At 46.0% G+C, this 24,160-nt stretch overlaps 1 protein-coding gene across 1 annotated transcript; it reads right to left on the reverse strand.

The window, feature by feature from the left end:
* Nucleotides 1–184: 184 nt before the first annotated feature.
* Nucleotides 185–22,752, reverse strand: sh3d19 (SH3 domain containing 19). The gene is made up of 22 exons (XM_048999814.1): nt 22,089–22,752; nt 21,717–21,823; nt 13,280–13,319; nt 12,235–12,275; nt 11,754–11,796; nt 11,094–11,229; nt 10,778–10,982; nt 9,516–10,472; nt 9,326–9,430; nt 8,539–8,663; nt 7,801–7,853; nt 7,355–7,568; nt 7,032–7,100; nt 6,199–6,339; nt 5,770–5,842; nt 5,209–5,339; nt 5,058–5,116; nt 4,484–4,710; nt 3,466–3,506; nt 2,584–2,770; nt 2,128–2,222; nt 185–1,020 (listed from the first exon to the last, which is right to left on the reverse strand). Exons 2-22 carry the CDS (start codon nt 21,802–21,804, stop codon nt 904–906), a joined length of 3,147 nt encoding a protein of 1,048 aa, XP_048855771.1. The 5' UTR covers nt 21,805–21,823; nt 22,089–22,752; the 3' UTR covers nt 185–903.
* Nucleotides 22,753–24,160: the final 1,408 nt, after the last annotated feature.

Here is a 24,160-nt window from a genome sequence, read left to right on the forward strand (position 1 = left end):
GTAAAGCATTTCCATTTGCATATACTGCAGAACGGTCCTGAAATGCGTGTCACGTTTTATGGTCAAGCCTTGTACTGTGCCCCCTAGTGGCAGTTTACTGAACTGATCCTAAAGTAACAAACTCCTCAATTAATACTTACGACTACTAGTTTGTAATTTCAAACAGAGCAGCGTTAAACAGAAATAAATTTGACCATTTACTTTTAAAGCATTGAAAACCAGCATAAAACCTTATTTCAATTCCTGAACTAAAAACAGAGTCAGAAATCACAAATCAGGATGTCTTTCTCCTATTTTGACATTTAAATATTGCATATATCCCAAGAAGAAAAGAGTTAACATTTAAAATGAAGTAGGGAAAACAATCAGCCTTGAGAAACATGGCATACGGTAAATGGGCTCAGTACTCAGTAACAGGAATACTGTCAGATTGTTCACAACACTAGCCATAGGGGGCGCTCTCATACCCTGCCATACATGTACCGCTAATAGTGGCTGGTCATTAATGAAGCTATGTCTTGAATAAAAGGGATGCTTAATGGCCGTTTACAGCATCGCACAAAAAATGTGTCCCACTGGGTGGGTGTGTCCATTATGGGGGGGGGGCACACTCATTCACCTGCCTGCCCCACCTCCACATTGTTATAGATACTTGTCCTGGACTGATTCATATGGCATCTGTCTTTATGCAGACGGCACTACTGCCTGCGTGAAAGAGGGAGCTGAGTTTAGGTGCCGGGGGGGGAATACTGCGATGTCGAAGAAGGCACTTCAGTAAGATACACATTGAGGTGCAGCTCCGCAGTCTCACACCACATGTTCAGAGTCTTCCCCAAGATCTCCAGGTAAAAACAAAAAATAACTATTCGCAGTGTCCGCGCTCCTTTGGCCATAATCACACGTTCAGCCTTCCTGCAGCAGCTGGATGTAACTCTTTGGCACCAGACCCCGTCTGCCCCTTAGTTCCCCGACAAACCATTCCTCATCCACGGACTCCACGCCTGTGATGATGTCACCGACCTGCAGGGGGCAGAAACAGGATGGCAAATCAAAGCCATAAAATGAGCTCCACAGCTGGCGGATCGTCACAGCTGTGAGGACATCGGCGGCCGCTGTTCACTTACAGCCCGTAATGTTAATTTTGTCATCGTACGGTAACAGCAGATGGTATCGAGGCTAATTTTTAACCTGACTGCTACCGGTTCGGCCTTTGTGTCTTTAGAATTAGAATTTAGTGACTAATTGTCATTGTTGACACGCCACAGTACACAACAAAAAAATGTGTTCTCTGCATTAAACCCATATGTGACAATGTGACATAGCAGGGGGAAGCTAATTCAGCTGCCAGGGGAGCAGTGCTTGGGGGTGGTACCTTGCTCAGGGTACCTCAGTGGTGCCTTGCTGGTCAGAGATTCAAATCTGCAATCTTTCAATTACAAGTGCGCTTCCCTAACCACTACCACCACGAGACATTTAACCTGTAATATGCTGAGCATGGCACAGGGATGCAGAAAACTGGTATACAAGTACGGATTTGCTGTATAAAGCGATACGCGCAATAATTTTTTGTCGTAGTGCCACAAATGTGTATCTATTTTATGTTTTATGTAGCTAATTTGTGGTATAAAGGCTAAAATGCACAGTGGTTTCTTGTCATAACAGCGCAAATAAACATAAAATAAATACACATTTGTGCCACTGCGACAAAAAATCGTATCATTTTATACAGTAAATGTGTACTTGCATACCAGTTATGTGCATCCCTGTGAATAGCGAAACTCTAACAACAATTGTTACCTTCTACACTCTCAGAAAAAAGGGTAAAACTTTGTACCTTTGCTTGTCTCTGATGCTGTACCCTTGTAATTGATCCTTTTAAGGTACAAAAATGGACTCTGAGGAACATCTCAAAGGTACAAACAGCATTAATGTACTGTCAATGGTACAGAAGTATTCCTCAGAGTCCATTTCTGTACCTTGAAAAGGTACAATTACCTACAGCTAAGGGTATAATTGCCAGCCCCTTCAGGGTACAGCACCGGTGACAAGCAAAGGTACAAATTTTTACCCTTTTTTATCTAAGAGTGTACATGATACAACAGATCTGATTTGATTGAAGGGACTGACCGTCATGGAGAGCTCATCATTATTCTCAGAGGTGAAGTCATACAAGGCTCGAGCTCGTCTCATTCCAGGAGCCCCCGCCTTCTCAACAGGAGGGCCTGGAAAGAAGAGGCAAGAATATATTGCACGTTTTACGAATGCTTTGTACTGTGATATGACAGCATATCTTTGTTATCTCAAGATAATGAGAAAATTTGTTATTTTGAGAAAACAAGCTACTCTCGCCTTTCGTACACATTTTTATTTATTTTTTGTTACTTTAACATATCAGTTGTCAGGGAAACTCAGTTCAATGCCTGTGTCTTCTGCCGTATGCTAGACTGCTGTGCATTTGACAAATAAACTTTAATTTGATTTTGGTAGACTCGCGTCACGCAGCCGTGAGAAATGCACTGCTCATCCCTGCCCTCAGGATGGCGCTTTTCCACCTGGTGGGGGGGGGGGGGGGGGGTCACTCACCTGCGCAGAACTCCACAAAAGCCATGGGGAAGATGCCGTCCTTGCCGCGGAGCCTGCCAGAGCACCAGTCGGCGTCCACGTGCTCCGTGATCTGGACACGGTCTCCCTGCTGGAGGGAGAGCTCCTGCTCCGTCTCGGCCATGAAGTCGTACCGGGCCACCGCCCACTGGCCCCCCGCAGACTCCAGCTGAGGTGGTTTTACACAGAACCCATCATTCAGGCACAGGCACCCTGCTATAGGCCCACCCACGCTCATCTGAAACACTGAGACCCTCAAAATAAAACCAGTCGACAAACTCACTGTTGCTTTTTCAGTAATATTACATGCTGTGCTTAGCCTGGGTGACAGCTCAATTTTACATATCGAGCTCACTATTTTTAAAGTATTTTGGTCATTATATTTAACTCTCACAGAATACAGTACAAACTACGCCTACAGTTTCCACCTACTTTATCTCAGGGGTTACATTATGACCTGGGACAGGATTTTTAAGCTACCTTTTCAATTAAAAAGACCTGGATTTCACTCAAGCACTGAGTTCTCGCTGCATGCTGATTGGTCGGTCTCCTATAATCATGCACGTGTCACTAATGTCAATGTGGAACAGCTGGATGGGTCTTTCAATCAAGGAAACAAACCAGTTAAAGTAGAAGGAGAACTGAACTATTTAGCCAAAACACAGGAGCCTTTCAGTTTTAAAGTAGTTTGTAAAAGCTGAAGTAGCCCATAATGTCTCCCCTGACATGGATTAGGTGGTGACCATAACTACGCCAAGATCCATAATGACACCCAATCTGTAACAAACATAATGGGTGGCCATGGATATGCTGGGATTCTCTATCTCTGAGTTTCTGTAATGGCAGAGGTGAATTTAAGTGTACCTGAGTGGGCTTCCCTTGGCTCTTAGATGAAGAATCCATGCCTGTGGGGTTGAGGGAAGAGACATTGTTATTTACAACCTGTGTTTTGTGGTCATATATCCACCACACCACTAGGGGGCAGCATACTTGAAATGTGAGACTTTGGAGCGACACAATTCAGACTGTGAACCCACAGCTGGAAGGTTCCACAAAAGGCCCTGCTACAGCACTGAACCTAAGATTCTCCATCTTCACAAAAGGGTAAATATTTAATATAATAAATAAGCTGCTAGAGTGAAGCCAAGGTGCAACATTTTTATGATCTAAAGTAAAATCCATTGAGACAATAGGAAATATGAGAGTAGTAAACAATTAATCACCACAACACCTTTGCGACATAATAATGTGTCATTATCCCAGTCCTGAACACTGGCTGGTTTGTTAATTCTGTGCCAGCTGAACTGTTATTTAACTTTACTTAACCTGCTGACTGATCAGCATAATGTAAAAATGTTGTAAAATATTATATATATATATATATATATATATATATATATATATATATATATATATATATATTTGCATTTGAGCAATCTGGGCCTGATTAATCCAAATAATGTTTTATGCTAATTTAGGCCAAAAGATAAAAGGAAGAGAATGAATTAACAACATAAAACAGTTTTCAACAGAGTAACCACTAATTAATTGAAATAATCATTACTGTTCATATCAAGGGGCACGATTTCAATAATGGGAGTTCTTTTTTCAAAATGATAGGAATTCTTCCCCGATTAGCCTCCACTTAATTTAACAAAGTTAAATAATTATACACCATTTATGCTTCAGGCTGAATGTGATTTGATTATGATGCTTACTGAATCGGCTAATCAATCAAGGCACATTTACAAGCAAAGAAACTGACTGGTGCCTAGATGGGACGGTCACTTGGATCAGGATTGATAAGCTGTTTTGTGGTTGTTTTTAGTTGTTTTTCGTCTCCCTGGGTGTACAGGAGCAGTTTCCCTGGACTCCGTCTTACCAGGAAGCTTCAGCTTTGTCTGTGGGGACGGCTGGGCCGGGGATGAGGGCAGGTCCTCCACGATTTCCACAAAATTGAGGGGGAACATGCCTGTGCGGCCCCTGAGCTCTCCCCGGACCCACTCCTGCCCCACGTACTCTCTCAGCCGGATCACGTCCCCCTCGGAGAAGCTCAGCTCGTCGCTCTGCTCCCCTTCGAAGTCGAAACGGGCCACGCACCGTGGGCCACTGTTGGGGGGAGGGGCATACAAAACGCATTTCCAGAACCACTCCCATCACCACAAGCATCCGCATTGCATGTGCTCCCTTGTGAACCGATGCATGATGGGATTGATGTCAGCTGTACATTGCTCACTCAGCAGACTGCTGTTACCGCAATGCTGTGCAAAGTCACTTATCGTCATTCGAAAGAAGCTGGATGTGATGACGGCCACTATTCTGTGATTTGAATCCAGTCTTGCCAATCCAGGTCTGAATGTGTGACACTTGCTCTTGTTGTCGACCCTGCTGTCATGCGTTTCTATGTGTTCCAAAATAGACAATCACCATGTTCAACGCCCTGGACGGAAGCTCACCTCACAGCAGACACTGCTGACCGCACTGTCTTCCCTTTTGATGGCATGGGAACATTAGTCTGAAAAAATACGAAATATGCTAAAAAAACACATCTATTTGAATATAAGTATTGAGTCTGTCTCTTAAAAGTTCTGCCCCAGTAGCTCTTACCAGAACTTTCACATAGTTGACTGGGAAGAAGCCAGACTGCCCCCTACAGGTACCACGGTACCAATCACTGTCCACCTGCTCCACCATGGATACAACGTCACCCGTCCGCAGGCTCAGCTCCTCAGCACTCTCTAGAGACCAAACATAAGTCATTTCCATTTCTCTCACCACCTCTAGGGGGCGGTAGCTGAGAACACCTGGAGAGCCTGTTGAAAAGATCCTAATTTACCTGAGCCCCGACTTCTAGATGTCTGTCCATTTCTGAGCCGACCAGTCCCAGGTGAGGGCTTCTACTAATTCCCCATAGTTCAGAGTTTCTCATCCCAGTCCTTGAGGGACACCGGACATTTTTGCTCCCTCCCAGTTCCCAGCCAATTAAGAACACTGAATACCTCGTTCAGGGTGGGAGTGAAAATGTGGATTGTCTGGGGGTCCCCAGGGACTGGGTTGTGACTCATCGCCATAGTTTAACGCTCATTAACCACACATGTGAAAATTACCGTTCCCAAACACCCTATGAGCATTAGCATTACTGAGGGCTGCATCTGCAAGGTCACCCACCTGCGGTAAAATCATGTAGCGCCTGCGCCTGTAATCCAGAACCGCCCTTATATGTTTGACCTCTGCCAAGTGCCTGGAGACCGAGACAGAGAATGTCTTAAACAGATGTTTGAGGATCTTTTGGCCGAGATACATGGTTTGGCATTTACAGCAATTACCGTATGCCAGCTTTTCCCAAATGCGGTCCTCAGAGACCCGCAGACAGTCGACATTTTTTGCTCCATCCCATCAGAGAGGGAGCAAAAATGTGGACCGTCTGTGGGTCATCCGAGGACTGGGTTGGGAAACGCTGCCGTTTGCAGTAACCTCGATGCTAAACGGTTAAACGAGGGGTTGATGCGTCACTGCATTGTGGTTACACAGTAAGAAACTGGATCGGACAACAGGGAAGAGGAAGCGAGGCGAAGTGCCTGGAGCCTGTAACCTTACCTCCTGCTCATAGTCAGAGACATCAAGCAGAGGAGTGATGATCTTCATGTAGGATTTCTGTACTCGGCCCTTGCTGTCCCCCACCTGGCACTCGAACGTGTCACCGTCGATCTGCTCCAGCAGCAGCAGAACCTCGTTTTTCTTCACCAGAAGGAGAGCGGCCATGTTAGTCTGGGTGGGTCACACGCTTTCCGCGTCTTCAGCGACAATACAAGTTTGATTATGCCATCACCAAAAAAGCTTTTAAAAACTTCTTTCCCTCGGGTTTTAATATGCCTGAACAGGATAAGCGTTTTCAGAAAATGGATGGATATTGTTTTTATATAATTATGTTTTATGCATAAAATCTTTCATGCTAATGTTATGTTTCGTTTTTGCTTTTTTATATATTCATCGTATTATTTATTCTAATTTGCATACTTTGTTCTTTTATACCATCTCCTTGCATGTATTTGCTCCCTAATTGCGTACCCTGTATAGTTGCTTATCTCTTTTTTCCTTATTTTTATTTTCAGTGTAAAGCCATTTGGGCTGCATTTAGTGCATGAAAGGTGTTATATAAATAAAAATTATTATTATTATTATGATTGTCAGCGGCCCCCCGTTTGCCAATAACATCCGACAGATTGACTGGAACATAGATAGATAACAGTTTAAATAAATGACCGGTCTGTAGTCCATAGCGACAACATAGAATTACAAGCTCAGCCATTGCCATGACTACTACACAAGGTGGGTAAAGTCATTATAGGCAACACAGCAAAACAAAAGGTCTGTCATGGCTTCAACTGTCAGCTAACTCCAGCAGCCTTTGGTGAGGGTGGGTTATTTACCTGGAAAGAGACTTCCCCTGGACTGCTGCCACGGTAGTTGAACTCTGCAATTGCGTGTGGGAGCCCAAGCTTGAGAGAACATGGTCGAAAACATTCAGTACAGTAACGGGAAACCTTAGCTGACACATTCATCCACAGCTGGACGTTTCTCAGGGCAGTCAGTCAGCTTACAAGCACAGGTGACATTAAACTTGCCTAATAATCCCTAGACGTGTACTTTTGGGCTTACAGACAGCCTATCTGACAGCTTACTCCCGTATTCAGTTACACACTGAATACTCATACATCCCCCACAGGATCACCAGTAACGCAATAGTACTTACTGTATATTTGTTGTATAGGACGTGTCCGGGGTTGGGTCTAGGGGGCAGAACAGGACCCCGCTTAGCTGTCCCCTGACGCTGCCTGATAGGAGCTGCACTTCTTCCTCCATGGAAGGAGGGATGTCGGGGGCTGCCTGCCTGTGGAGGGGGGGGCCTTCCTGGTGCTGCTTTAGTTGGTGGGGGGCAGAGTGGAAGGACCTTGCCCCCTGTGGGTCTGAGGAGGAAATGGGAATTTCTGACTGTTTAAAAGAGTTGCTGAGGTTTTGTTCTTTTTGTTTTTTTTGGGGGGGCGGGTGATTGTGATGTCATCAAACCTAGAAGCTATACCTTCCCAGGAAACTAAATCTAGTCTGCAAGGCCATTGAAGTACTCCGACTCTGACCAATAGACGACAGTGGGGTGCAAAGAGCAACCGTGGCAGTGTAAACAAACACGGCAGTACTCACCGAGGGGGGAGGGATATCGCGGAGCTGTCGGGCCACTCTGAATTACCGAATTCCTAGAGGCCAACAGACAGAGCAGGAAACCTTTAGCCAAGTAGGAACATGCTAGCATGCTAATCCCCCGTAGCCACCGCGTGCTGCCAGTCTGCAGACAGGCGTCTACTGACCCCACGGAGAGGTCAGAGGGTGTTAAATCCGACAGGATTAACTCGGTGGCCAGACGTTACGCAATTAGACCTTCTATTGGGGTAGAGGGGATTTGCGGCCACTGGATGTCAATGCCAAATTTGAAGGTGCGGACAGAGCAGTTTTGGAACAGCACCGTTCGTGGGCGAGGGTCACAGCCCAGCACACTGTACAACGGGTGATACTGGGAGCGGCTATCTCCACGGTGCTGGGAGATGGTGGCGAGGGTAAGGCAGGGGTCTGGCAAGTCCAGGCTGGGGCAGCCGCTAGCTATCTTGGAGGAGGCTTTTTCTCGGGTGGCGTGAGCGAGCCACAGCTGACGCAGACCTGGGGGGCCGGCGAGGGCCGGAACACAAAGCCGCGTTTGTCAGCCGGCAACAGCGGAGGGGCTCCAATTCAGAGTGCAGCTGAGGTTAAAGAAAATGAGGCATTGTGGTCCGTAACGGATCTTGCGACTCCCACACCACGATCGCTTTGGGCTGGGGGGAGGGTCATGCGGGCCAGCAAATGGGACCGGAGCGACAGAATGTGGCCCCAATGCCAAGGGCGTCTCACCTGCACCGGGGTTTGGTAGGTGGACTTAGACGAGAGGCTGGACTTTTGGCCGGTCAGAAAAGAGTCTCCTGCAGGCCACAGGGGGGTCGAGGGAGATGTATTGTCCTGAAACATGTCCTCCAATTCTGAAAGAGACCACTGAGTTAGTTACAGGATAGGCAGCAGGTTCAACCAACCAATCAGAGCAAGGCTACCACTGAATGCTCTACAGGGGAATCAGACTAAACGCCGATCACACCATGCAGATCGAGGCTTGCCTATCTAACTCAAACACACAGAAACACAGAGAGATACGTAATGTTCCACACTCATAGAAGTTGTACTTTACGGAAATTACGGGCATTACGGAAAACGTTTGTTTCAGAGAGATTGTAGAGGAGGTGGGTCCACGCAACTAGAGGAGGCGGGACCATCCAATCAGATGTCTTGGTTCCCCCACCTGTAGTTGCTTGGACCCACCTGCTCTACAGTCTGATTGGTTATCTCTCTGAACCAATCATTTTTCATTCTGTCCTCAGAACATTTTGGAGTATGTAAAACTTCCACAAATGATGGTTCCACAAACGTTTGATAATCACTATATTATGCTCAGAGATCTGTATAAACAAACACAGAAAGGAACAAGTCCTGTCTAATTGTAGGCGCCCTGATGAATGAGTACTTAACGATGAAGTGGTTTAATTCGTCCTCCTAAGCACTTCGCTTCACGCTCACATCTGCGATGCTTCTCCCTTCCCACAAGTATCTGTTTTTTTAAGGCATCTGCTCGCGAGCAGAGAAAACTCACGTGTTTCTGATTTGCTGGCTACTCTGATCATCGTGGGCTTCCGGGAGATACCGGGCCGGCTCGGTGGGTTCTGAACAGAGCGGAGCGGTTTGGCTGGGGCAGTGCCTGGAGGAGGGGAGGGAATCCGTGGGCAGATGAGGGCCGCACACATGGCGGTCATGGATATACCACTTATGGCCATGATACTGACCTGCAGGCGTGGTCCAGTCATCAAGGCTGCTGCTAGCTGGGATTGGCAGGCTGGGCTTAGCTTGTACTGTGGGGCGTGCTACAAGGGGCTGCTCCTCTTGGGCCATGAGGTTCTTCACCCGGGCGAGAACGGACACCCCCGAAGAAGAAGAGGGCGGGGCCTGTGCGGAGCCTCCATTCTCTGCAGTACACTGGGGAAGAAGTGGCTTGGGGGCGGGGGGTTGGGTGGGCCTGGGGGCAGGGACAGGGGTGGACACAACTGCAGAGTTGTCCTCCCAGAAGGTCCAGTTAGAGGGCTTAGATGAAAGGGCTGGCTTTGGTGCCAACACGGGGGGTTTTGGCAGCTGGTAGCGAGGCTTGGCCTGCGGCTCTCCCACCAGGGCCTCGCTGTCTCCTCCATCTGTGCCAGTTTGCTTCTCGAAGGCCTGGATTTTGGCTCGGATGTTCCGGTGGCTGTGCAGGGCGTTCATGTCGTCGTCGTCGTCGTCGTCGTCGTCAGACTCTACCTCGCTGCCCTCCGCGGTGTCGCACACGTCGCCCTCGCCAAACACGTCCAGGAGCTCCTGAAGGTACTTGCTATCGGGCGCCTCTCCACCAGCAGGGATCAGCTGGCCATTGTCCCCGTCATCCTTCAGTCGCACTAACGTCTGAACTTTGACCTCTCGAGTGAGCGGCCGCAAGTTGGGTCTGGTGCGGGGAAGCGGAGTGGGATAACACAGAGATTCAGAGAGTGGGGCAGAGACTGGGCGCTCTGTGGGGGGGGCGGGGTTAGGGGGCTCGGTGGAGGGGGCACCCTCCCCAGGCAGGAAGGGGTCGCTCGGGTTGGATCCCAAAGTGCGGTTTCCAGATTCCTGACTGACAGGGGGAGTCTGTACTCCCTGTGTAGTCCCAAGCTGACTTGGAGTTCGCTTAACTTTTGAAGGCAGGGATGGTCTGGGAGGTTTATGGGACTTTTTATCTACAAATGAAAAAAAAAATGCATCATGAACAACATGACGAGCACAAACTAGCATTTAAAATCATTTCAGAATCAGTCAAAATAAAAAAAAAAATGGCCTAAGTTTTCACCTCTGTATTCCCTCCAAAACATTAACTCCTCCCCCATTACATCATCAGATGAGATCACGCTGTACGATTGGCTAAAGCTCACCTTAACAAAAGTTACGGAATCATGGGAAAAGTACTTCAAACTGATATACTTCAGATAACGGTGCAGTTTACTTAATTTAATCTGGGAATGACACTTTAATTCCTAATTCTTACCAGCAGATTCAGCTGTTCTAGTGTCCGGGGTAGTTGCAGTGCATTCTGGGACAGATGACTCCTCCTCTGGTTCAAAGTCAGTCTGTGTGGCGATGGTAGTGGTGCTAGTAGTGGTGGTGGCGGTGGTGCGAAGCGGTGTGGCTGAGGGTGGGGGCACTTGTTCCTTTGTTTTCTCTTTGATCACCTGGTCATAGGAGGGTGGGGGCTACAGGCAAGTGAGGGGGGAGGGAAAAAAAACTTGGTAAATCCAGAGATGCGAACCCTACAGTACAGCGACATCACACCGTCACGGGTAAGACGAAGGCTTGAGCATTACCAAGCCCTCTGCTGGGATGCGTCCGCCCCAGATCTGCTGAGAGGGAGGGGGCGGTGGAGGAAAGCCCCCAGAACCTCCAGGGAACCAGTGACCCGGAGTCAGAGGTTCCGCTGACAGAATGGTTATCTCTGGTCTCCTGCGCCAGGACAGATATTAGCATAACAGCGCTTGGTTTCAACAACTCATCTCAGAAACAGTTTAATAAATGAACACCGAACAGGACAAACTTGTATATATTTACACACGCACCTGTTAGACAGCTTATTATAGCAGTAGAGGATGTTAATTAAGTGTTATGACTTTAGGTTTTTAAATATGCCACGTATTTGAAGCGGAGTACAAAGATGCGAATAGACGTACTTGTGCACAGACTAAAACAGTGAACACGGACATGCAGAGGTGCAAAAATTATCACGCCCGGTTCAAATTCACTCAAAGACATGGAGAAGCCGTCCAGGGAAATACCGGTCAAATCGGAGGCGATTCCGTCATCAAACTTTACCACCAGCACCTCCCCCCCCCCCCCCCCGCCCCCATCTGAGGCAAAGTGAAACTGTCTTGCTAATTCGACACCCCCTCAGAGAACGGTGCCCTAGGCGGCCGCCTATGTCGCCTGATGAGCCGACCGGTGCCGATGCAGGGTAAACCACTGAGACTTACCTTCGGTCACGGGGGATGTCATTCTGGGCGCTGCCCCTCGACGCTGTAACGTTCAAATAGAAAAGAAAAAAGGTGGGTATCGTTAAACAGGAGTCACGTCGCGCCCAGAAAAGATATCACAAATAGCGGCGACAGGAATGGAATAAAATTCCGAGACACTAATGGGTAGGGAGTACATTCCCAATTAGCTCCTGGTCTTTTAATACAACAGGAATTAAAGTGCTACTCCAGTATGCAGAGGTGGATAGTTCAGGTCCAGAAAGTAAAAATCCAGACCAACATTTTGTTTCAACCAATCAGTTGAGCATAAAGAGTCACAGTCACAGAGTACTCAGCTGGTTGGTTGAAACAAAACCTTGGTCTGGATTTTTTTTGCCGTCTGGACCTGAACTATCTACCTCTGCCTGTAAGGACTGCAAGAGGCTCGTAACACTGTTTTTAAACAATGGAAAAAACTCAGGTTAAACACAAAAACACTCACTTCTTTTGATAGCCGCTCTGATAGACAACAGGGCTCCTTGACTGAAAAGCAGAGACGCGACAGGCTGGTTACACAAGCTACCCAATGCCGTGTTTCGCTCTCTAAACAGAAATGTTATTTTTATGAAGAGATGTAAAGCACACTGTGTAACGGAAAAGCAGTGAAGGGCAGTAAGGAATATAGGGTGACCGAGAGAAATTGTCCTGCTTTTATTGGCAGACCAAAACGCTTCTGAAGAATACTGCCTCCTTTTTCCACGCAAAAATCAGGACCAACTCTACTGTACAACATGTCCATCCAGGCAGGTTTTACTGAACTGTGACACAGACGACAAAACCCGGGCTGAAAATGACGCGGCAAACTCTTTACACACAATAAAGACAAAAACTAAAAAGGGAAAATACCCAAGGACTCTTGGAACCAGTCATGCCATGCAGGGCTACAGAGTACAGTCTGACCTTACCGTCGGAGGCTGTGGGGACAACAGAGGCTAACAGAGGCTAACGGCCCCCCTCGCAGGGTCTAAAAAGGGACGACACTCACAGACCCACCAGGACCGACTGTCAGACTGCTAATCTGACACCACAGCGCAATTAGCTGCTGTCACCAAATAAACACACAGACACACACACACACACACACACACACACACAGAGCCCCTGCCATTGCGCTCACTGTCGCATGGGATGAGGATAATCTGCTGAAAAGCTTCCGGAGACATCTTGCCCTTGCGGTGGGCTCACCAGTCATTCCAAGACAGCTGCCACATTGAACCCGACCATAAACATGAGACCCCAAGGCAGCAGGGGTAGATGAAAGGTCTAACGATTCAAGCGAATCACTATAATTAAGAAGATTACAGCCCAGATCATTAACAATGGGCAACAATAGTCCATTAGAACTATACCATAAAGGAATGCAGTCCCTTCCACAATAACCTAGGGCTCATCTCTCCTTCACCAAAGGCGCCCTGCATCTCCCGTGGCGCGGAGTAGCCCTCACCGGAACTGGGAACCCTAGCCTGAGGGAGGAAGGGAGAACTTACCCCGAGAGCCGATGTTCCGGCTTGTTCCGCTCCGATCGTTCTGAAAAGAGGCGGAGAGATGCTTAGTCAAAACCTGGACATGCCCCATTACAGATCTATACAGCTCCTTCGAGAAGCTTATGTTCATCCAATTCCTCATATATCTATCTATAGCATGAAATGTGTCGTTTTCCCCACTCAAAGGTCAAATGACGTCTCCCAATCACAAAGGGGAAATTCCCAGACCGACACGCCTGTTTAAATTACTTTGGGCTAGATCTGTTGTTATCGTCCATGGGGGTGGGGGGGGGTGGGGGTTCCCCTGTGGTCCTTGACCATTTTATTATACCATAAAAGGAAGAGAGGCCTATCGAATCACAGTTGTAGGCAAACTGCAGACCATGGCAGGGATTTCTGTAACATAATACAGCCAGAAGCATCGCTGCATAGCCAGTGAGGAGTGCATCTCTCAGGGAATAAGGTCCAGGCTCGCAGTGCGGAGGGAGACAATTCAAGCCAAGAACAACTGGAATGTTACATTTTCTCTTAGTTTTGAAGCAACGTCTGAGTAAGCTTGGGTGGTATCAAATTTGTCATACCAGCGAGGCATCATACCACGGTATATGGTATTTAGGCAGTGTTTTCAAAAGCAGTGCTATTCAGACATTTTGAAATCCCGTTGATTTGCGGGGGGGGGGGGGGGGGGGAATTCCCTACTATATTTTTTACAATATACATGGCAAATTTTACCACGGAGGACCATCACCCAGTTGCCTGGCCAATTTTGTCGCCAAGATTTCAAAATACCACGGTATACCAAAATTACAATGGTATACCACATTACTGTAACGCCAGTAAGTTTATCGTGACCTGGGGCTATGCTTAAATCAGACACTAGTCTGTCAATCCGAGTACAGTCAGTCTACGGCAGCTGTGCTGAGCCAACATTCACAGCAGGCCTGTGCCTGCGGCATGCGGCTGACCTGCGATGGACAGCTTAAGAGTCTTCATAAGCCAGAAATCCAAAAAGAGGCTTCATCCTCCCTCATCACATGAATTCAAGTTTACCAGCCTTTCCCGGGGGGTGTGCCACAAAGCAGAATTTCTCAATTAGCTGGGTTAGCCTATCTTAAGCTAGAAGTCATGCTTGTCCAATAGAAATGCTCCTTACCTAAACCATCATTGGACAATCTTCACTTCGAGCTTAAATTATCCCAGCTAACTTGGAAATCCTACTTCGTGGAGCATCACCCTGGTCCAGACCCAACACAGGCCCGGTACAGAGCCAACACAGGCCCGGTCCAGCTCCCTTTGACCAGGAAATACTGTACAAATGGATGGACTGAGTATCGGCCCACTCCAGAGGTGTGGAATTTTGGTAGGAGACACTGAAAACCGCCATTTTACTAGAAATGCTAAGAGAAGCTCCATGAACCGGAGTTAACCCTTATTAGTCCGTGAGCAGCCTTACGAAACGCACACAGAATCATCAACCAGCGTCTCTCAACGGGCAGAACTTAAAGTGCCTGAGGCGATTAAAACCCTGGGGAGAAAAGCTGAATTCCAAACACGCCGAGACTCCAGGGTGTGGATTGATATTTATGAAGCGTCTTCCAGATTACAACAGGATGGGTGACATTTTAGGTGAAGGTTATGCATTCTGGACACGGACGACTAAGGTGCCACCACATTATAAAGGGACCCTGGACTTCAGAGCAGGTTTGGAGCCAGGTGGTCATCCTCCCCATCCACATGTGATGGGAAATATGAGCGACAGGTAAGGTCTGCACTCAGAGATATATAGAAACATACAAATAAAATACAAGTAAAAATTAACCATTGAAATTCATGTGCAGTCACTGTCTACAACCCTGGGGGCTCTTTCCCACAACATGGGGGTCGCTGCCTAACTAGCAGACATCAAATCTGCCTGCAGACACAGCCACCTTCCAGGACAAACACACAGCATATCCTGTACGCATCAGAGCACAATTTTGCTGTGAAAACCAATTGAAATGCACGTGTTGAGGGAAGCACTTTACAGAGGTGGGAAGTTCAGGTCCAGAAAGCACAAATCCAGACCAAGGTTTTGTTACCACCAACCACTTGGGTACTCTGTGACAGTGACTCTTTATACTCACCTGGCTGGTTAAAACAAAACCGTGGTCTGGATTTTTACTTTCTGGATCTGAACTTTGCACCTCTCCCTCTTTATACGTGATATATAATGGTCCAGGCTTTGCATTGAAATTCGGTACTAAGGTCTATGGGATGGTGCTCAGTCTGAATGCTGAATTGGGAAGTTGCAGCACTACTGGTTGTTAACTTTAGCGACATTCTCACACAGTCCTGCTGTAAGTACACACTCCGCTGTCCAGTCACATGACACAACACAATCTCAGATGGGGGGGGGGGCTCCTCACAAACCCCTTGCAAGGAGCTGCTCCCACTAGCTTAAAGTGAGCAAACAAGGTTAAGGTATAACCACAAGGCAAAGGGCCTGGTAACTTATTAGTTACCCCGTGAGAAAGTAGTCCGGTTTCAGTTCAAATTTTTGCTTCCTACTACCTGTTCTATGTCCTGGGTCCACCGAGGTATCAGGCAACTTCTCTAGATCCAACTGGAAGTGCTGCTTCAACCCTACAGCGCTTGCCCAACTGGCCACACCCACCTCCTTCACCTTCCTTACTCACTGTGGCTCGAAAGACGCGGAGAGCAGAGACAAAAACACAACATGAAAATAGGCCACACGGAAATCAGGGAAACGATTGCCAAATGGAAAACGAAAACTGCACAGATGAAAAGTGACACCGGCTCTGTCGATCTGGCGTGTCTGCGGATTCGAGTTTATCGGGGAAGGTCGCTACGTCTCACCTCCCGACATAAGTCATCAGCTGGAGGAGGCCGTTGCAGGCGTGATAACATTACCAGTAAAATCAAGTCTAAGGTTGCCAAAGATACACGGGAGAAAATCCCCTTACCTGCTCCGGCTGCCACACGGCATCTGAGATCCCTCCCTCTCTGCCAACACTGTGTCTCTTATGCAAAGAAACCCCAGCCGTCGACGACAATAGCGCGGCCCGATTGGCCGGCGCCAGTGCACCAATCTGATACTGGAATGCGGCCATTCAGGAAGTGCTCACCTGTCGGCCATGCAGCTGCTCTTTAGAAACCAGGAAGTCAGCATTCTGCCCGGGAGAAAATTACAATCTCCCCACTGTCACCCATGCCAGCAACTGACCAATCAGTGCCTCGCATGCACACTAATGGAATTATGCTAACGTCAATGAAGGGGGGACCTCCTGCGCACGGCTAGGACCGACGTGAACGGGAATTCCGATGCTTCTACCCCTCCTGACACCACGCCCCAGAAACACACATATTTCCAGTTTTCTGTTCTTGCAGAAGGAATTTAAAACCAGACGTACCAGCCTCTTTTGTTTGGGCCAGCAAGCGATCACGCAGCTGATGTTAACCGAGCCTTTTCAGTAAGACGGCAGTCAGTGTGACTGAAACATCTGAAGCTCAGATCTTCGGCCCCCTTCGACGACGCAATCCTCCTGCGCATGATATTTACAAAAGCGGGCAAGACTGACAGACCATCCGAACCAATCCACCTAATAATGGGAGATCCAGGCATCGCCACCACGTACATCTGACACCGGCGACCTCTGCCTTTTTCCCTGCTCCATTCTGTCACTTTACCCCTTTATCTGCCAGCATTCATTGTTCTTCCGTTCGTCACGGAGGCGGCAGGTTACGCTTCAGGCGCCTGGGAACAGCGCTGCTTGAACCCCACCCACCCAAAAGGGAGCTCTGATCCGGGTACCTGCCATAAAGCCTCACCTGCCTCTCACACCAGAGGACCTTAGTGGTTTATTAGCTTTTGGCAGAGCTCCAACACTGACGCTCCGGCACGGGGAGTCACGTCAGAGGCTGAAAAAGCAGGTAAACGTGTAATATGTTCCCTCAATGCCCAGACCCTCCCGTGCTGAAGAGGTCAGGCCAGGTGAGGCATGTGGGCGACTGACTCAGAGGGGCAGGCCGCCGTCTTTACAATACGTAGCCAAAACATCAATGTATCCATCCCGCACAAGGTCAGGGTGGAGTTTATAGCCAATCCCAGCACAGGGCCCAAAGCAAGGATATAACAATTCATCACGGGGCATAACGGCCATTTCAGAAGCAGTGGTTTGGCTAAATGCATGTGGGAGGAAAGTGGAACAAGTGGATCAAACCAACACACTGCGAGACACACAGATGAGGGCAGAATTCAAACCCCTGTCCCTGGAGGTGTCAGGGGACACCATTAGCCACCATGCTGACTCCCCTTCCCACAATTCAGTTGGTGGGAGGGGTCAAAGGTCAGCCCAACTCAAAAAAAAAAAAAAAAAAAAAGCGCTTAGGTCATACATGTGACTGACCGATTATCAGGATTTCCTTAATTTCTTTCTTTCTCTTCTCATAAATAAAGTCACCAGCATCTCCCCGAACAGAACCAATTATGTGATTATAAAGCACGTTTCCTCATCCGCCGCAACAAGCAGAAACTTTCACGCCTTTTGAAATCCGCCCTATGCTCCAACGACCTGCTACCAGGATGCACGATCCAGTTCTGCACATGATTTATGAAGCTTGTCACGTGGACCGCCTTCGAAACACCCCCTGACTGAGCTGAACCTGCAGCTCACGCAGAACTGGAATCCCCGGTGCTAAGCTGCCATGCGAATTCCGGAAGCTTCTTACCAGCCTGTGAGGGGCCTTTCAGTAGTTTAAAGGCTAAATCTGTCTTACAGAGACCGGCAAAATTAGTATCTAACCCACCTGCCCTTACACCTCATTACGTGATACACAATGGAAAAGTCAGAGTTAATATTTAACATGGGACAATTATTAATCTCCTAGTAATGTTTCCCGAAACATCCAATGATGCATCTTCACCTGCCTAATAAAATAAATCAAATCAACATGAATGCAAATGGACAATTCCCATTCAACACGACACAGTAAACTGCAAAGGGGCTAGGAGATATTAGACTGACTCTAAAGTGCCCACCTACCAAAGGTTTAACTGGGGAATCGGGAGGGGGGGGGGGGGCATTCCAATTAACCACCGAAGGATGTTTTTCTACATTACACCAAGCGCATTATGATAATGAATTCACAGCGTAATAATTTAATGCTCCATTTATCAATCTGTGAGTAATAAAACACTTTTCGCGTGACATTCAATGACGCATCTTCACAAAATCCATTATTTTAATATATTAATCTTAATAATATAATGTATTCATCTTAATTATATAAATGCTGGGGCTTTGTGGAATATAAAAGCAAATATCCATCAGGACTGTGAATCAACTGTTTTTTTTTTTTTGTTTTCTGATAACCATGAACATTTGCCCTAATAATGAAATATTACACACTTCCCCTACATCTCAAGGATAATCAGCTGCCTCCTAACTGGGGAAAAGGACGACAAAATTGTAATGCGACTCATTTGCTTACTGGTCCCAATTCACTTTCACAGCACAAATACAAGAGCTTTCCTATGCAGTTAGGACACTGGCTAAGAGAGTAACACTCGCAGAGTGTTAGGCTATGTGGGAGTGGTGCAGTGTAAAACCAAACAGGAAGTCCACTCGGAATTTCACTCCTACACTCAATTACTTGTTTTGCATCCCAGGTAATTATTATTATTTCATTTTTTTGTATTTAAAGTCTTTCAAAAATATCTTCTGCTGATATTCTTTCTTTTGCGAATATATTTCTATCGCTTTAAGACAATAACACTCAACACAAAAACACTACACTGTTTGATATGAAAGAAGTAAAACCAATATATGAGCAGTAGTGAAAAAAAGAGAAGAAAAAGAACAATTAAATGATTAAAATAAATGAAAAATAAATAAATAGATAGAGAGGGCCCAACCAAAACACACTGCAGGCCACTGACACTCTGTCTTACGCATGACTGAGAAGTTGTTGATTATTCTCGGAGTAGCCTTATGGGATTTTGCTGTAGCATGTTCAAGAATCAAAATATCCAAAGTTTAGGAATGCCGCACAGTTGACAGCTTAATATCAGGCTCAAACCAACCCTTCAATGTGGCTTATTGTGAGGCGGTCAAAGCCATCAATAAAACCCTCTTCCTTTGTGAATTAAAGAGTAAGTCAGAGTAGTCTGCTAATAAAAGTAATCGTGGACATAAAGGGATATTAACCATTAAACATTCTGAAAGAATTTTAACCACACGTTCCCAAAAAACAACAATGGATGGGCGTGCGCAAAACATATGTAAATAGTCCACCGCTGGTAATATTCCTCACGAAACTCACTGTTATAAAGATTAATGCTGCCAATTAAGACGTGGGCTTGGTTGGAATTACAAATGGCACACATATTTAACAACCCAACGGAGTGAGCTGGCTGTAGGACAATTTATCTTTTATCTGTCATTCAGTCATGGGTTCTGAGTAAAATATCAGTTTCCAACACAAAGCCAAATATGTCAGCTGGCACCAGCTGCTTTGGCTCAGGGGAAGACACTGTTACTTATACACTCCCCTTGCATGAGAACCGAGACAACAACCACCTCACAACTTACAAGGAAACCAGTAACTTAACCTGTTTTAAGCCTGGCCATTTTACACACTTCCTTGCCAAGCGTAGAAAAAAAAAGAGGAAAAAACAGATTTGACAGATAATGGCAATTGTGTCAGCAATAATTCATTGTTTTTTTTTTGTGGGGAGAGGGTGACAGGTGAAAATGCAATAGGACACACCTCTCCAGCCCACGTCATGGCAAAGCAGGCAGGATGATTGGCTGGAACAACCATGATTGACATGTTTACATAGACAAACTTTAATCTAATATAGTACGAAGACCCCCATTTTGACATAGTTCTCTGAAGCTCACACGCACTGAAGATTAACTTCATTACCTTAAAACGGGAGGGGAGGGGGCAATGATGTCTATTCAGCCAACAATTGTTGAAACCCTGGCAACAGTGAACCATTGCATTTTTCGCACAGAAAAAGCCCACAAGGTTAAAGATCAAAGGAAGCTAGAGGGAGCATGCACCCTGCTCCGAGCACAAACATGTCACTGACTGATTCATTCCGAAAGACCGTATTAGGAGACGGTCGCTATTTAAAAGCACATTTCAAAGCCACTTTCATTCCTGCCAAGCCAAAAGTGCCGGGAATGACCTTCGCTCCGACTCACAAACAGCCTTTAGGATGTTTGTGTTACAGTAATAAAACAGGCCTTCGGTTCAGCAAGCCAGAGATAAGTGGTGTTGGGGGGGGGGGGGGGGGTGATGTACGGCAGTTTCAGGTTGGTGCACTTCGAAACACCTGTCATTGTGCTTGTTAGTTGCCAGCTAGCGAGTGGGCAAAAGGTACCACGACTACAAGTTTATAGTAAATACTGAGTAAATATCAGCGCACACCCTGACACTGTAACACTGAAGGACAGTGACCACAAATACGTCCCACAAGCATAATACACCCCATAAACTGCACTGCAGTGGCCATCCGCATCCACATGTCAGACTACAGGCTTCCCGCTTACTCCTTACACACCTGTGTGAGCTCTTATGGTCCTGGATGGCACGGAGGAGAATAACCCTTGGCATGGGCAGTTATGTTTCATAATTACTTGTTAAGCCCTGACTCAGAGCGTTTGGTTTGCAGGTATTCACGCAACGAGTACAAAGGAAAGCACTGTCTACTTCACAAGGTAGAGAATTAGGGAACCAAACATTTTTATGAATTCCACGCAATATCGCTGGTTCAGGGATGGCACATTACATAACCGCGGTTTTTCTGCCGCCAGTTCATTTGTGTAATACTACAATGATTATAAATAAAAAGCACAGGAGGACAACTATATAGCTAACAATTGTAAAAGTTACACTAGTGGGCAAAATTGTGGAAACACTTGGCATGTTTGGTATTTCGCTTTAAAAACGTTGTTTAAAATTTACAGGAATATTGGCGTTAATGTTTATAAACCAAATAATGTTACAAATATCAAACATTGGACGATTAAATAAACAACTTGTGCAACAGTTGAATAAATTCGGAGTTCTGCAGTCTCTAAAAATTGAAAGTGTTTCCACAGTTTTGGCCACAAGTGTATGAATGTTTCTTGTTTTGTGTCATGTCCATGACGTATTAACCTGACGATCTCAATCTGCGCAGTTAAACTTCCAAGGCTCGCTTCCTAAACAGCGTCTTGACATGACAATGTTGTTGCGAATCTCAAACGTGCCACGCATAAGAATCAAAGCCGAGCTCAAGAAAACTGTCCAGGCAGAGCCGTTTGTAAACCGGGGAACCAAGGGGCGCTCAGGCTGGGCTGAAGCCGAAACCCGAAACGCTCTAAAACAGCAGGATGTCCCTGATCGTCCATGTAAAGATAGTAAAGCCAGTGTTTTAAAAAATAAATACCTGTCGCTGGATTTCGGTTCCGCAAAACAACCGCATCTCTGAGCTCTCTCAACTCCTCCTCCTCTTCTTCAAGTCTAGCTTCAGCCATTTAGGGGAAACACTTTTACCTGGAAAAATAGTAATTATCCATTTCAAAGATTGCTGTCGCCGTACAATAACTTCGCTCCCAGAGAAGCGCACTCACATCAGAGGGCTGCTGCCATCGTCCTGGAAACGCGACTATACAGGAGAATAGCGACTATACAGGAGAATAACAACTCCGATCTAATAAACATTTTCATTCTTTTACCCTAGAATTGTAATACATTAACATCACTCTCCAACTGAAATATTCCGGAAACTAAACTACGGCACAGCGGCCAGTTGACTTACCTTTCCAGCACAGTATAATAACCAAACTGCAACAGGAAATTCGGCAACAGCGCTAACAAATGGAGGTGGTGCCTGGTGGCGAAGTGTGACAAAACCCGAACTTTTCAATAGGCCGGGCGAAAATCTATCATTTAATCTTTTTTTTCCAGATCCGCTTCTACTGCAGGCTGTGCTCACCCCTAACAATTGTTTTTAAGTACCACAGGTTAACGCCGCTGACGACAGGGGCCGCGTACAAATGCGCTCTTTGTATTCGCGTTTCGATGCTCCGGCGGGATTTGTCCTTGCAGATCCCACAGTGCGACTGTCATGTTATAAATCCACAGATACGTGTATTTCCTTATTATGATCGCACCTTGCTGCTAAGGCTTTGGGATCGGTTTCTAGCCTTCCCCGCGCAGTTTTCTGTTGCTTAACCCCGGCATCACCCTAAACACGTTTTAACTTGCCGGGGGAAATAAAACAAACCAGTCAGCATGAAACCGGACTAAAACGAGCGCCAAGTATTGAACAGCCGTAAGGTAGCTGTTACGCAAGACAACAAATAATTAAAATTCATACTGTAAGATTATCTATAGCTTAAACCGTTTTATAATTACAGCCATACACTTTACGATGCATTGAACGACATCGTAAGAATGGTTGATTATTCTAGTAAAAGGACACAGGTAGGCTAAGTAATCGTATTAAATACTCTTTTTCTGCTTTACAAGTACGCTTCTTTTATGGGGCTCTAGGTGTGGCGCAAGTACACAGCAGTTGCTAACTTAAATTGAGATTTTAAATAAACTTTTGTTAAATATCAGTCAATTTGCAGTTTTGTCACCGAAGCTATAGAAATGTTTTGACAACTTGAGGCACACGACAGCAAAGAAAATCCCTTTGTTGTTATATTTCAAAGAAAAAAAGCAACCGTGAATTCTAGGATAATCAAGATCGTGATCTTTTGCGATTTCCAGAGACTTCCAGGGTGTAGGTTCTTATTCTGAACGCTAGATGGGAGCATATCCATAGATTATAAATTGGAATGGTAAACTATTCGTAAGCATTAGAATCATTAACCTATCATTTCTGTTTGTTTTTCAAGATTAAACACGTGATTAACACGAGAATCATGTTTCCTGGAGTAATGCCTGCGTACCGAATGTGTGATTAATTAGAAACCAAGCCATCACGTGGCTGTTTGTTTACAAGCGAGATTGGAAAACTTTACGTAATAATATCATTTATTTTCAGAAAACGGATCCAATTTTAAATTATTTTCAAGTAACCTGGGATGAAACCATAGCTTGAATGTATTAGGCGTGCTACAGAAATAATCTTGAACAGATTTTGTTTTTGCGTAATGCTTTTTAATATGAACATGCCGTGATGATGGCAACACATCAGTAAATGGGCCAGATGCAATACGTTAGTATTAGACATCACTTCAGTTATTCTCAGCCTCTTTTTCACCATAAACTGTAAATACAAGTCACGCTTAAGGCCGAAAGCCTCCGAAAAAGCACCTTCACATGACGAATAAATAGGGTATGTGAGAAGGTAGTGGTTGCTGCGCATGCGCAACTACAGTCCAGCACCGCGTGGCGCTTTCATAAGTGAATGTAAAATGCGGTCATCGAAATGAACAGTAGGCGAAACCGGGTGGGAATAAACGCAAATTACACTGCTGAGGTAAACAACCTGTATCGTAGAACAAAACCCCTGTCAACAAACCGGGCTATGCTATTACACCATTTCCGGAGTTACTGAAAAAGAACAAATCAACACAATTAAGTCTTCTGAGTAGATCACGCCGAAATGATCACCTGCACAAGAATATCTATTTGGTCAAGATAAGATAAGGTCAAATATCAGTAGTTTTCCATTTACAAAACATGATTATTGTAACAATATCCGAGGGAAGTTTTCCATTTGAAAAGCTATAGTGCACACTATTTATCATTGACTCGTTCCATTTTAATATTATGGAAAATTAAGTCAGATTGTTGTACGTGCTAGATAAAAATGCATTCTTTTCTAAAAGCCTACAACATCAACTTGTGATTTTATTCACTAATTTCACCTCCACA

The sequence above is a fragment of the Brienomyrus brachyistius genome, unplaced genomic scaffold (genome assembly GCF_023856365.1).
Source record: "Brienomyrus brachyistius isolate T26 unplaced genomic scaffold, BBRACH_0.4 scaffold47, whole genome shotgun sequence".
Lineage (NCBI taxonomy): Eukaryota > Metazoa > Chordata > Actinopteri > Osteoglossiformes > Mormyridae > Brienomyrus > Brienomyrus brachyistius.

Bases quoted from the DNA above. Each gene is read 5' to 3' on its own strand.
- sh3d19 (XM_048999814.1), bottom strand. From the start codon at position 21,804: ATGGCTGAAGCTAGACTTGAAGAAGAGGAGGAGGAGTTGAGAGAGCTC. The intron at 10,983-11,093 runs GTAATGCTCAAG...ACTTGCCTGTAG, and splicing joins GCATCCCAGCAGAGGGCTTG to CCCCCACCCTCCTATGACCA. The intron at 5,843-6,198 runs GTAAGGTTACAG...CTCGGTCTCCAG, and splicing joins TCTCTGACTATGAGCAGGAG to GCACTTGGCAGAGGTCAAAC.